We start from the raw sequence: 14410 nt of genomic DNA, 5'->3' as shown, positions 1-14410 counted from the left end.
GACTTGCGCTTAGCTACAATAAGACTTCCTGGTAAGTGATGATGCAGCCTAAGATGGAGCGCTCTTGCCTAGAAGATGCCTATTCACTCTTGACTTGAAGGTACCCAAATTAATATTGGAGGCGAAAACTGATGCAGGAAGGGCGTTCCATATTCTAGCGGTTCGAATAGTCTCCTTTCAGTATTTTGTAAAAATCTTTGCTCACTACTGTCTTACTAGTTGTCTGACTACATCTTTCCGTTGGAATGAAACCCAATGAATTTGATACGGGCGCGGATAAATCAAGGGGCATCAGAGTGGAGTGGAGCGAGAATAGCCGACCTTTGCTAGGTATTCCGAGTGTGATGCTCGATTAAATGTGATTAATATTCGCCGGGGCAAAGACCCCGTTCTAAGGCATGCAAGTGCTCCGAGTGAGTCGATTATTTATAAAATTTTCGATTATTTCTTATTAATAGCTTAGAGATGATTTGAAGTAGGTATCGGTTTCCGCTTCTTTGCGATACTTTGTATCATCAAAGGAATATACAATTTTAAGCAATTGTATATTCTTCATTTCAAAAAGCCGTGGTAGCCCAGTGGTAAAGACGCCGCCTCCGATTTGGGAGGCCGGGGGTTCAATCCCGGGTATGCACCTCTAACTTTACCGTGTTATGTGCGTTTTAAGCAATCTCCGGTGCTTGATTCTCCATAATGTTCTCATAGGTGTCTGAAGTCTCCCAAATGAGGGATTATAATCTAAACCTTTCTCAAGGAAAGGAACCCGTGCTTAGTAGATTAGTGCTTTGATGAGTGTTGATATAGGTAGGACTGAAAATATCAAGAAAACGGATACAAAGACGCCAATTGTACCCAATAGCTTCACATAGATAAAGACGGAAGCCATGTCCGTGTATGACGTCACATGCCAGATAACCGTAAATCTTCCGGGCAAAGCTCGAAGGCACTAATGAATTTACGGACGCCAATAAATCAAGTCGAGTCGTTTTGCCGAGGCGCCGAATAAAGAAGCTTTGTTCTTTGTACGTTTCATGCCTCAAAGTTTCAGGAATAGTGAACACTCATTGTTTGGAACGAATCATTTCTACTTTAAAAAAAAAAAAAGAATATTAGCAATGCTAATCATGACTAATACTCCCCTTTCCCCTCCAATTAAGCGTAAAGCTTGTGCCAGGAGTGGGTACGAAAATAGTGCAACGGGTGGGATTTGAACCGCCGACCTTCCGGAATTCAGTCCGCTCCTCAACCGTTGAGCTATCGAGGCTTAAATAGACTTTGGCGAACATTTGAAGTAGTGTGGCTTTGAAAAGAGCAACCGCAAGGTTTGCTTGCTGTTGCTTCTTCTCATTTGCTCAAAATTCTGACAGCATGTCAAATCATTCGAAGAACCGATTGGGAGACACCTCACTAGGTAGACAATATACGAACTACCCTCAAGGATATATACAGGGCGGATTTAGGCGTTGCAAGACCGGCGTGTGACCGTCTGGTTTTGCAAATTTTCATGGGCGACGGCAATCACTTAACATCAGGTGACTGCTAGATATTTTTTATTTAAAAAATGCTATTTCAAGATTCATTCATTCATCGAACTAAAGCAAGCATTGTTAAATGCCTCTATGGCCTGCAAGCCACTGGATGGATACATCCCGTTAGTGACAAATTACTTTGGTCATTTGGAATATCAATACTAACAACTAGATATACATATATAGAAACTGGAATAGACAGTTACATAGACATCAAAACCAATTACCAGTAATTATTTTCACAGTAGATAATTAACTAGTGAAATACTTTTGACGTTGCGTGTGTGGGCGGTATAAACTTCCGCGTTTACATAATTGTGAGGAAGTCTTAGTAACTGATCGTTGTTTTGTTCAATTGATGTTTCATTCAAGCCTATGGAAAATTTATTTTTAGGAAGGTATGAAATTAACTGGGAAATTAATACATAAGTATTAGTTTCTAGAATATGTCTGCAAAATTTCATGGACTTTGGTTGCTTAATATACAAATGAAATTGGAACTACGTTTGTATGAAGCGAGTGACGGAGAGACCCCTCTTAAGGAAAACCCCTTTTCCTACTGGCTCATGCCCGCGACTTCGTTCGCGTGGATATAATTTTTTTTAAATACCGTGAGAACTCTTTGATTTTTCCGGGATAAAAGTACTATACGTCACTCACTCTACAGGTCTTTAACCATACCCATACAAAAAAATCACGTCGATCCGTTGCGACGTGATTGAAGGACAGACCAACCAACCAATAAACCAACAAACAGACACATTCGCATTTATCCATGGCATAATTGCTTTTATACATGGCATAATATTGTATATCAAATCTTTGAAAAGAGCAACCGCCGAGTTTCTTGCTAGTTTTTCTCGGTAGGAAAGGCATTCCGAACCAATGGTAGATGCTTTTGACGATTCAAAAGAACTTGTAAAAGTCTAATTGAATAAAAATATTTTGAATTTTGAATCCAAGAGACCTATGCCCAGCAATAGATATCTATCGTTTGTTGTTGCTGATGATTACCAAGTTACTGTAGATAGTTTATAGAATTATGTTTATTCAGCAAAACGGGATATCTCGAAAACCCCCCATAAATTAGGTGAATCAACAACTCTATATTTGTTGAGCTCCTATCAAAACATGCCTCATGCCAAGGAACCAACTAGTGGATCCCATTTAACTAATAGAATACGAATTCGGGTTACGAATGTAATGCTACCGGCTGAACCCGGTTTTAGGATAAATTAGTTATGTCTAGGCCGAATTTTCTAGTCCTAAAATATTATAATCACATAAAAGATACTAATTTTACGGAGAATTATTTCCTACAATCATGTTTTAACTATCTATAAATATATTATTAAAGGAAATGTAACTGACTGATCTATCAATGCACATCCCAAGATACTGGACCAATTGGGCTGATTGGGCTTGCAGATAGTTATTACCTACAACCGCTAAGGATACCGCTAAGGAAGGTAGACAACCGCTAAGGATTTTTGAAAATTTAACCCTTAAAGGGGTTAAATAGGGGTTTGTTAGTGTAGTCCATGAGGACGAAGTCGCGGGGATAAGCAAGTGTTTGAATGAGATCCAAACAAGCGTACTCCACCATGTCTTGTCTGTCTACCTCTATAATGGTTTTGTAAATCATAAATTTTGCGAAAGAGATCCACCAAGTAAGCGAGCCTACGTGGCCGAATGGAGTAGCGTAACGAAGTATGCGAAGCTGAATGAAGGCATCATGAAGCGGTTCTTTTAGCGTAGCACACTTAAGATAGTGTATTTTAACTTGCTTACTTCAAGTTAAAAGACAGACAGATATCCGACAGAAACATAACTCTTTCTCGTATATCTCTAAGTTTGAGCAAAATCAAAGTTCTCTATATAAATCTCAGCTGCTCTAAAACACTCCATTATATTACCCCAAGCGTCTAAATAACATACAACGAATTAGTTTGCCCTAGGCAAAATTAGTTTGTCCTAAAATCCGGTTTGACCAGTAACATATCGATAAAGCTTTATTTAGAACACTGATCGATAGAGGTTTACAATAAGTTTATGGATATAGAGTTATAGAGATTCTTTGATTGTTTATGGTTGTTTATGGTACCACTTTTGTACTACGTCGGTACGGTAGTTTTATTATGATGGTGGTTTTTAGGGCTCCTAATGACATGGATGTTTGTAATCTGTCGCGGTCACCCTCCAAAAGACCTTGTGGCCAGGAGCCAGTTAAAATAAACACAATAAGTTGTAAACCGCCATTCTCTGTTATTAGATTATGCAAAGCAGTAGATTTTCGCCTCATTTGAATGCGGTGCGCGGTTCGTCTAAACGGGGTTTAATATAAAACAAGACACCAAGTGCGAGTAGATCGCAGCCATGGGAGGGTTCCGTGCCATTAAACTTCATTTACTCCAAAGTAATATTTCGATACGCCACAGGGCCTCATTCATACGAGAGCTTTTTTAACGTCCGTTAAAAAAAGCGTTCAAATAGAACAAACGCATTCCCAAGTAGGTATCTGTTCAAACGTCAACGCTTTTTTAACGCGCACTTTGCATTTTCAGCGCAACGCCGGGTTTTAACGCAACGCTTTTTTAACGCTCGTGCGAATTAGGGCATAGGGAACTTCGTCGTCACTGGCAGGCGTCAAACGTACTATTTTTTTAATTTGCCCGGCGTCACTTAAATTTTTTCTTGTTTGCTGTTATAGCGGCAATAGAAAATACACATTCCGTGAAAATTTCAACTCTCTAACTATTACGGTTCACGAGATACAGCCCGCTGATAGACAGACGGACGGACAGTGGACACTTAGTAATAACATCCCGTTGGCATGCTTCGGGTACGGATCCCTAAGAAAGTATTTGTACTATAAATTTAGAAGCCAAAAATAACGTCGGGTCACCCCGTCGCTTTTGGCTCTCGTTCGAGTCAAAATCTTTCTTAAACGTAATAAAAATCAATGAATGTTGCGCTTTTTTGAGGTCGTTGCATCGAATTGCCTAAATAACATTCAACGCTAGACCGAGAGCCGGTGAACGATGTGGTCTAAGTGCTTGTACATGTTAACTTCAATCATAAAATTGCTTTACCATCTTTAAGTTGAATGTCGTTTGCACGTCGTAAGACTACAAAGTTTATTTTCGACTAGCTGAAGCCCGAGTAGATTTAGGTTTATAAAGGTGTGCTTTTCCGGGATAAAAAGTTGAACTATGTCACTCTCCATTTTAGACTCTTAAAAGGTCGTAAGCGTTACAGATTTTTGGTGCAATAGTTTCGCGGAATAACTACTCGAATTCTGAGACTGACCGTACATTGTAGAATAACAAGATTTCTCCCACTAGGTGGACAGCCGACGTAAAACGAGTCGCAGGGAGCTTCTGGATGATGGCAACGCAAAAAAGCGGCGCGTGGAAGACCTTACAAGAGAACTATGTCCAGTAATGAACATATCAGTTGACGTCGACTAGAGATTGCAATCCGGAAAAATGGATCAATCCGGCCTGATCCAGCCTGATCGATGGGAACCCGGACGGGTCCGGCCGGACTGAAAATGACGCCGGATTGCAAACCCTAACGTCGGCGATAATAATAAAAAGTCATGTTTAAGCTCTTTGGTCAATTAGGTCACCAGCTCTTGACCTGTAATATTTATTGTGCTAATTTTGGAAGCGATTCAAAACGTCTTAATGTCCGCGTGTAATTGGTAAATTCATGTGACACTGAGATGTTCTGTACACATCGCTTACGACGGTTTACAATGTTGACGTTTTGGATGTACATGTATTAGTTTGCGGGAAATTCTAATTTGCATCGGACTGATTATTAAATTATAACTAATAACATACGTACAATGCCAGGGACGTAGACGGGCCGTTTTGTCATGGGGATAAACATATCGTAAGTATGGTATTGTGTAGATTATCGGTGCTAGAGCCCAAATATTATTTTGCGCCATTAGTAACAAGGAAAATTGGTCATGTTTAAGCTCTTGGGTTATTCAGGTTACCAGCTCTTGGTCTGTAATGTTTATTGTGCTAATTTTGGAAGCGATTCAAAACGTCTTAATGTCCGCGTGTAATTGGTAAATTCATGTGACACTGAGATGTTCTGTACACATCGCTTACGACGGTTTACAATGTTGACGTTTTGGATGTACATGTATTAGTTTGCGGGAAATTCTCAATTGCAGCTAATTGACCTCTCTGCCGTAGCAATACAGTGTAGATTTATTAAGAGAAAAGTTATAGGTTTGATTTTTAGGGCTCCGTACCTAAAATTTAATTTCGATTAATTCTTTGCGAATTGCTACTATCCAACATTAGCTTCTCCTTTCAGCAAAGGTTGCCTGGTAGAGATTGCTCTAAGCAATAAGGCCGCCTTTGCACACAATTGTTTTTTCTATTTACTTCTTTCTGTGTTGTGTTCCTTTACATGTGTTTTTGTGTACAATAAGGACTTCTGTCTATCTATCTAGGTATCTAAAAAGGAATCCTTATAGGATCACTTCGTTGTCTGTCTGTTGTGTTTGTCAAGGAACCAATAGGTACTTCCCGTTAACCTAGAATCATTATTTGTCAGGCAGGTAGGTCTTATAGCACAAGTAAAGGAAAAATCCGTTAGAAAAAGGAAAGGTTCCGTACCTAAAATGGAACCCTTATGAGATCACTTCGTTGTCTGTCTGTTGTGTTTGTCAAGGAACCAATAGGTACTTCCCGTTAACCTAGAATCATTAAAATTTGCCAGGCAGGTAGGTCTTATAGCACAAGTAAAGAAAAAAAACCGAAAACCATCAATTTGTGGTTCCATCACAAAAAATAAATAAAGCTTTGTGTTTCCGAAATCATTAGTTTACAAAATCACATTTAGATGGCGCAGTCCGTTATTAACTTGCAACTATACTAGTTACGGTATGATATACGGAACCCTTGTGCGAGTACGAGTCGCACTTAACTGATTTTCTTGTGATGACAAGTTTTCTCTTCTGAGAGGTTAGAAGAACCAATGGTTTAAAAAAACACGTAAAAGTTTATCAATAAGTAATAATTACTTTTCTCTAAAAGGACACTGAAGAGAAGCAAATAAAGTTAAATAAACTGCTTTTAACTCAAAATAAACCGGTTAAACCGAGACCGCCGGTTATTTTATTTAACTTTGAACTTCGTCGGCGAATGGATTTCACCGAGCCTTTGGGTTTTGCATCCTGTAGAATTGTAATTAAACTTTTGTAAGGTAGTTAGTTTATATTCATTTATTGAGATACGGACAACATATAATTCTCTGTTTTGTAACATCATCAGTGTGAATATCCACTGTTGGACATAGGCCTTCCCTAATGAGTGCCACCACACCCGGCCCTCAGCCTTCCTCATCCAGCCATTTCCTCTAAGTTCTCGGCTCTACTCAGTAAAACTGCTTTCCGAACCGGAGGGTAGTATATTATTTTTAGTTATAGAAGTAGTTTTTTTACGACGCGCCAATGTACAGGTATTCGTTGATCGAGCCCGGAAATTGAGTATTAGTGGAAATAGCGCGATACGGTTTACCCTACGTTGCGGAAAAAGGTAATTTATATTATGTGAGTTTACATATTATTAACAGAAAAAACCAGCCAAGTGCGAGTCAGACTCGCGCACCGAGGGTTCCGTACTCGGATAGTTTTTCCGACATTTTGCACGATAAATCAAAAACTATTATGCATAAAATTAATACAAATCTGTTTTAGAATATACAAGTACAGCCCTTTCAGATGATACCCCACTTGGTATAGTTATCTTACTTTGAAATTTGAAACATTTTAATTTTTTTGTGATGTTACCACAAATTCACGGTTTTCGGATTTTTCCTTTACTTGTTTTTTGTCTATGGACAGGGCATTCAGCATTTATGCTGAGCTGAGACCTTTTTTTCGGGTTGTGCCACACATGACACAATTTGATCCGGGCTTTTTCTGCTTGAGGTCTTTTGACTTTAATACTAAAGTATTAGAGGCGCTGGGATAACCGAACCCGTAGGTATAACTGGTAATGTGTGGCACAGCTTTCAAAAAATATACGGTTTAAAACAGCAGGATGAGATGAGCAGATCATAACGTTTACGTGGCAAAACATTGGGTATAATTAAATTCGAAAAAAATTGGCCTAGCGAAAAATAGAACTCCCTACCCCCGTGTAGATTCCTCGGCGCATCAGTCACCAGCTGTCAACTACAATGTCAACACTTGATTTATCGTTGGCGGCATTACCTCTCAGCACGATTGTTTTTTTTAATTAAAATAGCGAGCAAAAGAGCCGGCGCGGCGGCGGGTCAGCTGATGTTAAGTGATTACCGCCGCCCATGAACATTTACGTCACCAGAGGAAGCGCCAATGCGTTGCCGGCCTTTCAGGCATTTGTTGGTCGACCCCTTGAATAACCCCATATTGTAATCTAGTGAGAAGATCGCCGAAGGGAGTTGATTCCACACTTAGATTGTTCACACATAGTCACGAATAATTCTTTCGATTAATACGATGCTGTGTACAACCCAAAGGGGTTATGGTTTAATAAAAACTGCCATACTTCTTCCAGGTTAGCCCGCTTCCATCTCAGACTGCATCATCACTTACCACCAGGTGAGATTGCAGTAAAGGACTAACTTGTACCTAGAAAGAGCTTTCTACTCTCCCACGTGGTCTCTTCGACGAATCAGTCACCAGCTGTCAACAACAATGTCAACACTTGATTTATCGTTGGCGGAATTACCTCTCAACGCGTTTGTTTCACACATTTATTTGGTTCTTGTTTTTGGATAACTATGTCGCTTATATTTAAGTTGTGCTAGCGACCCTCCCCGGTTTCGCACGGGTAGCTTATTAGTTATTACACAGTACACACTGCGCTTGCTGATACGCGGTCTCCGCTCCAGAACACTTCTGCCCCAGCGGCCATCAGTTCTGCGGCAGACGTGGCCTGCCCACTGCCACTTCAGCTGGCTAATTCTTTGAGCTATGTCGGTCATTCAGGTTCTCCTACGAATTTCGTCATTACGAATTTTGTCTCTCACTGCATAGCACGCTTAGCGACTTTGAACTTGTGGACAAGATCAACTGTCAGTGTCCACGTTTCAGCTCCGTACGTCATCACAGGCAGGACACATTCATTAAAGATTTTCGTCTTTAGGCTTTTCATGTGATACCCCTTTACTAGTTAAATATTGTATATTGGTAGATCACTTATAGGTAGGTGAATGGTAGATGAAACTGCAAAATGTTCCGGCGGAGCGGGTAATTAGGGTAATTGCTTCCCCAATTAGCGGGGAGCGAAGATGGTGCGATAGGTACGTACGTGAACTACATTCATATGGGTTCGATAGCATAGGTTAAGTTTACACAGGTAAATCTAAATAAAATCAACACAAAAATAAATACATAATATGTCAAAAACTACTCATTGCTATTAAAAATATCAGAAGGTAGCTTGTCTATCAATCAAATTAAGTTATTTATATTAATGAACTACCTTAAATCTATTAAATTTTTAATTTTTTTATTTAAAATATCCTTTTTAGGTACGGAACTCTAAAAATGAAACCTAAAACCTTTCACTTAGGTTCATAGGTCATTTCACTTCATAGGTGTTCTTGACAGACTCGACAGGACAGACAACAAAGTGATCCTATAAGGGTTTTTCCTTTTGAGGTACGGTACCCTAAAAATTACTCAAATCACGAACCCCGGACCTCTAAACTGTAGGCGACTTATCACACTACCAAAATAAAGAGATCGTCACAATTCCACGTATCCACCCAGTCATTTAGTCAAAGATACCAAACTTCTCTTCAATCTAATTTGGAATCAAGAGCACAGCATAAATCATGGTAACAGCGCATAACTGTCGCACTGCGAGATAAATAGCGGCCCTTCTCTGTAATTATTTACACTGGGGACCATTTTCGCGACACGGATTTCATGAATGAAGTACGGATAAGACGCGTGGAAATGGTGAAGTAGCAAATATATTAATCTTTATCTACAACTTACATATTGGAGATGTCTCTCAACAAGTTCAAAGTTTTCATAAAACGTAAACTGATAGGAATATCCTATTACAATGTAATGAAATGAAATGAAATTTATTTATTTGCTATAAAATATTGTAAAGGATTATTTAAATGATACGAAAGCTTGGGAATGAGTTGCCAAACAGCTTTGATAGTTCTAAGAAGTATAAGTGATTTTGTAAAGTAGTGATAATAAAAAAAAGGATATAGTTTATCGTGGGCTCTTCTCAGACTTGGGCGCGTTTGGGACCCTCGTAGCTTTAGTTTTAAGTTTACGTAATTAATTTATCACCACTAGGTACTTAGATATATCATCTTTCAAATCTAACAAATCAGACAAACAAAAAGTGTACAATAGTACCTATTTTTAACCCCCGACCCAAAAAGAGGGATGCTATTTTGACGTGTGTATCTGTGTATCTGTCTGTGGCACCGTAGCTCCTAAACTAATGAACCGATTTAGTATGAATAATTTAGTTTTTCTTTTTTGAAAGGTGGCTTAATCGAAAGTGTTCTTAGCTATAATCCAAGAAAATCGGTTCAGCCGTTTGAAAGTTATCAGCTCTTTTCTAGTTACTGTAACCTTCACTTGTCGGGGGTGTTAAAATTTTTAATTTACACGAATTATTTAAAAAATGTCCAGCAGTGGATGCCTATCGGTTTAGGATGATCATTGTTTGTGGCTGGTTACCACAGCGTTTGCCGTGGCGACTATGCCTTAATGATTTATCTGTCTAAGCCTATACAAATGATTATTATACCTAGCAATGTTGTACTAGGTACTTAGGCGGCGCACAAAAGGCAGATTCGTCATTTTTGACGCCCGCCCGCCCCCGCGTCACTCCGCCACGGGTATTTTGACCGGCATGATTAATTGACCAGTATTTGTTGTGGAAGCAAATTAACCTGAATAGTTCAGTGGTATGAGAGGCGGAATGCGATTCGAAAGGTCGCGAGTCAAAATCTTACATATACTACTACTAAATAAATAAATAAATCACACTAATATTAGGAATGAAGGCGAAAGTTTGTGTTTGTGTGTATGTTAGTTACTCCTTCACGCAAAAACTACTGGCTTTGACTGAAACTTGGAATAGAGATAGATAATATCCTGGATTAATAGCCGTTGTGACTGCTTCGAAGGCGCTCTATAGGAGTGACGGAGTGACTAAAGTAAAGCCAGGACGGAGCTGACAGGAGCAGAGGGTGTTGAAGATGAGGATCATGCAGGAAAGGGAATTGCCCTACCCGCAAAGCGGACGGACAGACAGACCACAAAGTGACCCTATAAGGGTTCCGTTATTCCTTTTGAGGTACGGAACCCTTAAAAAGGACGGGCTTACTCGGAAGTTGTAATTATTATCATCTACTAGCCGATGCCCGCGACTTCGCCCGCGTGGATTTAGGTTTTTCGAAATCCCGTGGGAACTCTTTGATTTTTCGGGATAAAAAGTAGCCTATGTGCTAATCCAGGATATTATCTATCTCCATTCCAAATTTCAGCCAAATGCGCCCAGTAGTTTTTGCGTGAAGGAGTAACAAACATACACACACACACACACACATACAAACTTTCGCCTTTATAATATTAGTGTGATGTGACAATCAATCGCCGGCCCACTACTGAGCATGAGTAGGAGACTCATGCTGAGTAGCAACCTATCACACTAACAATAAATTATTTATCAAACTACAAAAGTTGACAGTTTCTTCAACTGAAGTTGCTCCATCTACAAAACGCCTTAGATTGGAGTCACTACGTATCAATTTCGGTAAAATAAAAAAGCCGTACTTGGATTATCGTTTTCCGATGACATACTCGTAATATTATAGTATACAAGTGTAAATTAAAAATTTTCAACACCCCCGACAAATCATTTTCAAATAAATAATTATGTATATCTAGGCAACGTCTATCTTGACAGCTGGACATTTGTCAATTGACATAATATTATGAACCTAACGGTTATGTAACCTTCTTTTCTACAAGAAAACTAGAAAAGAGCTGATAACTCTTAAACGGCTGAACCAATTTTTTTGGATTATAGCTAAGAACACTCTCGATCAAGCCACTTTTTAAACAAAAAAAACTAAATTAAAATCGGTTCATTCGTTTAGGCGCTACGATGCCACAGACAGATACACAGATACACAGATACACAGACACACAGATACACAGATACACACGTTAAACTTATAACACCCCTCTTTTTGGGTCGGGGGTTAAAAATCCAGCCCAAATTGGGTCAATCTTGTTTTAGTCGCCTAATCGTTTGATATACGGCACTTTTAGGCCTTGTAATCAAACCTGGTATAAAATGTACGTTGTATGACTGATTGAGCTATGTAAGAAATGATACTATTTAAGGATACAGTTCATACAAGGGTATTCTGTGAAGAGCTTTTTATTTATTTATAGACTAGCACTTGGCTGTAGTCACACTTGCTGGCAAGTGATGATGCTGCCTAAGATAGAGCGCGCTTGCCTAGAAGATGCCTATTCATTCTTGACTTGAAGGTACACATATGAAAATTGGAAAATCTGATGCCGGAACAGCGTTTCATATCCTTGCGGTTCAAATTAGAAACGAGGAGGCAAATCGCTCGCTATGTGTCCGTGGAATTTCGACTACGTACGAATGCAGACCTTGGCGACGGCCTGGAAGAGACCTTCGTCCAACAGTGGACGTGTAACGCACCGGTTCAAACCATAGATATGGTTCAAAGGTTCAAGTCGGTTCAAATGGATATGGTTTTGAGCCTCGATAGCTCAACGGTTGAGGAGCGCACTGAATTTCGAAAGGTCGGCGGTTCAAACCCCACCCGTTGCACTATTGTCGTACCCATTCCTAGCACAAGCTTTACGCTTAATTGGAGGGGAAAGGGGAGTATTAGTCATGATTAGCATGGCTAATATTCTTTAAAAAAACACGCTGATTTCAATTCAATTTGGGAAAAGAGGGTCACCTGAATTCAAATTAGCATCCTTGAAATTCTTACTTAACAAATTGGCTGTCAAAAAATGTACCCAATTACTTAGGTACTGTCAATTTTAATCAACCCAAATTGGTGTATTAGGTACGTTAATTTCATCATAACGCGTTCCCTAGGGGTCCATAATTAACTTCCAAAAGTAGTAATAGCATTCACTAGTAAAACTGAGTTCGTATGAGGTTATTAAAGTAGACCCATAGCATTGAGTACTTATGTAGGTATAGAGTGATCGCACGCAAGTATGAACTGTTGGCAGACGTTAGAACGGACTCAAAATCACACCGATCGCAGAACTAGTAACACAGTGTCGCGAGCGATGAATGTTTCTCGCGAGGATTCCCGACGGATTTTCTTTATTTAACGAGAAATATGGTTAGATGTGCAGTTCCAAGTTGTAGCAATGATTCACGGAGGCAAAATAAAATAAACAATGATATTTCTTATCATCGGTAAGTTGTATAACTTTAATATTTTTATGAATTTACTCAAGGTGTAAACGGGTAGCGGGCAGGCGCGCGGGCAGGTGTACTCCGCTTGCGAAGCCGCGCCGCCCGCTTCCCCTCGACACGAGTGTTGTGCGTAGCTCGATCCAAATATTTTATCGACTCGTGGTATCGACTTGTAACAAGAAATAATTTAAATTTTTATTCTATTGTAATTAATTACGTTAGAATTAAAAACAAGCAGATTATTTTTTATACATCAATTAATTATTATTTGTTGAAAGTATTATTATTTTACCTGTAAGTAATAGTGTGTAAGTAGTATTATAATACTAAGAGAGTGAGTATCGGCCGATTGTGAATTGGTTTTGTAGGTACCAAGTACAAACTTTATCAATTAAAAATTACAATTAATTCGATTAATTACTTGAATTCCAGATTTCCGAAAAGCCGTGAAATGGCAAATAAATGGGTCAAAGCGATAAAAAGGCGTAACTGGGAGCCTAATATCAGAAGTGCCGTATGCTCCATACATTTTAGTCCTTCGTCCATTTCAGAAACAAAGCGTGGACTTCGCAAGCTGGTTGAAGGAGCTATACCAGAACTTCACCTTGAAGTAAGATTTTACTGAACTATATACAAATAAGTACTAAAAATAAATTATAATTGATTTTTGATCACACAAAAAACATTTTTTTATAGTATTCAATCAAAATTTAACCTTAATCGTAACCTAATGAAATATAACATTTTTATTCTTGTTTCAGGTTCAAGATTGTGTGACTATGAGTGAAAAAATGACACTTTCTACAGACCAAGTCAATGTGGTGCCTTCTACGAGCCAAACTACGGGTGATGAGGCAAGTGCTAATTATGTAAAATTAAACTTTAACTGATTTTTGATCACATAAAAACATTTTTGTTTAGTAGTCAATCAAAAGTTAACCTGAATCTTAACCTAATAAAATATAACGTTTTTATTCTTATTTTAGGATCAAGATTGTGTGGCTATGAGTGAGAATCCTTCTACCAGTCAAACTACGGGTGAAGAGGCAAGCGCTAATTACGACTGCACTCTTAACCCCGGTGACACGCCAAGAAAGCGTAAATTAAAGCGTCGTATCATCTATCTAAGTGAAATTGCTAAACGACGGCGATTACGTTGCAATGCTCTCTATGTCCAACGAAGTCGTTTAAAAAAGAAAATAGCGTCTTTGAAACAAATGCTAACTCACCTTCGCGAAAAACAATTAATAACTCAAGAACATAACGATATTCTTGAAATATGTAGTCCATCTGCTGCCGAGCTTTTCAAAAGAATGTACCATAAAAGCAAAAAATATTCCCCCAGTCTTCGTGCATTTGCACTGACTTTGCATTTTTATTCGCCTAAGGCATATGCTT

The 14410-nt window shown here is 38.9% G+C and overlaps 2 protein-coding genes across 19 annotated transcripts in view; one reads left to right on the top strand and one right to left on the bottom strand.

The window, feature by feature from the left end:
* The window catches only part of LOC123878072 (heterogeneous nuclear ribonucleoprotein L), a 366077-nt gene that overhangs the window by 341544 nt on the left and 10123 nt on the right, over positions 1-14410 (bottom strand). The window lies entirely within an intron of this gene.
* Positions 12770-13983, top strand: LOC123878082 (THAP domain-containing protein 1-like). The gene is made up of 3 exons (XM_045925147.1): positions 12770-13012; positions 13445-13622; positions 13774-13983. The coding sequence occupies exons 1-3, from the start codon at positions 12933-12935 to the stop codon at positions 13900-13902; spliced, it is 387 nt and encodes a 128-aa protein (XP_045781103.1). The 5' UTR covers positions 12770-12932; the 3' UTR covers positions 13903-13983.

The sequence above is a fragment of the Maniola jurtina genome, chromosome 25, assembly GCF_905333055.1.
Source record: "Maniola jurtina chromosome 25, ilManJurt1.1, whole genome shotgun sequence".
In the NCBI taxonomy this organism is placed as follows: Eukaryota; Metazoa; Arthropoda; class Insecta; order Lepidoptera; family Nymphalidae; genus Maniola; species Maniola jurtina.
Note: the sequence above shows the minus strand (reverse complement) of the source record. Positions and strands in the feature narration are given on the sequence as shown.

Coding starts and splice junctions, on each gene's coding strand:
- LOC123878082 (XM_045925147.1), top strand. CDS start 12,933: ATGGTTAGATGTGCAGTTCCAAGTTGTAGCAATGATTCACGGAGGCAA. Junction 13,013..13,444: donor AATGATATTTCTTATCATCG/GTAAGTTGTATA, acceptor CTTGAATTCCAG/ATTTCCGAAAAGCCGTGAAA. Junction 13,623..13,773: donor TACCAGAACTTCACCTTGAA/GTAAGATTTTAC, acceptor TTCTTGTTTCAG/GTTCAAGATTGTGTGACTAT.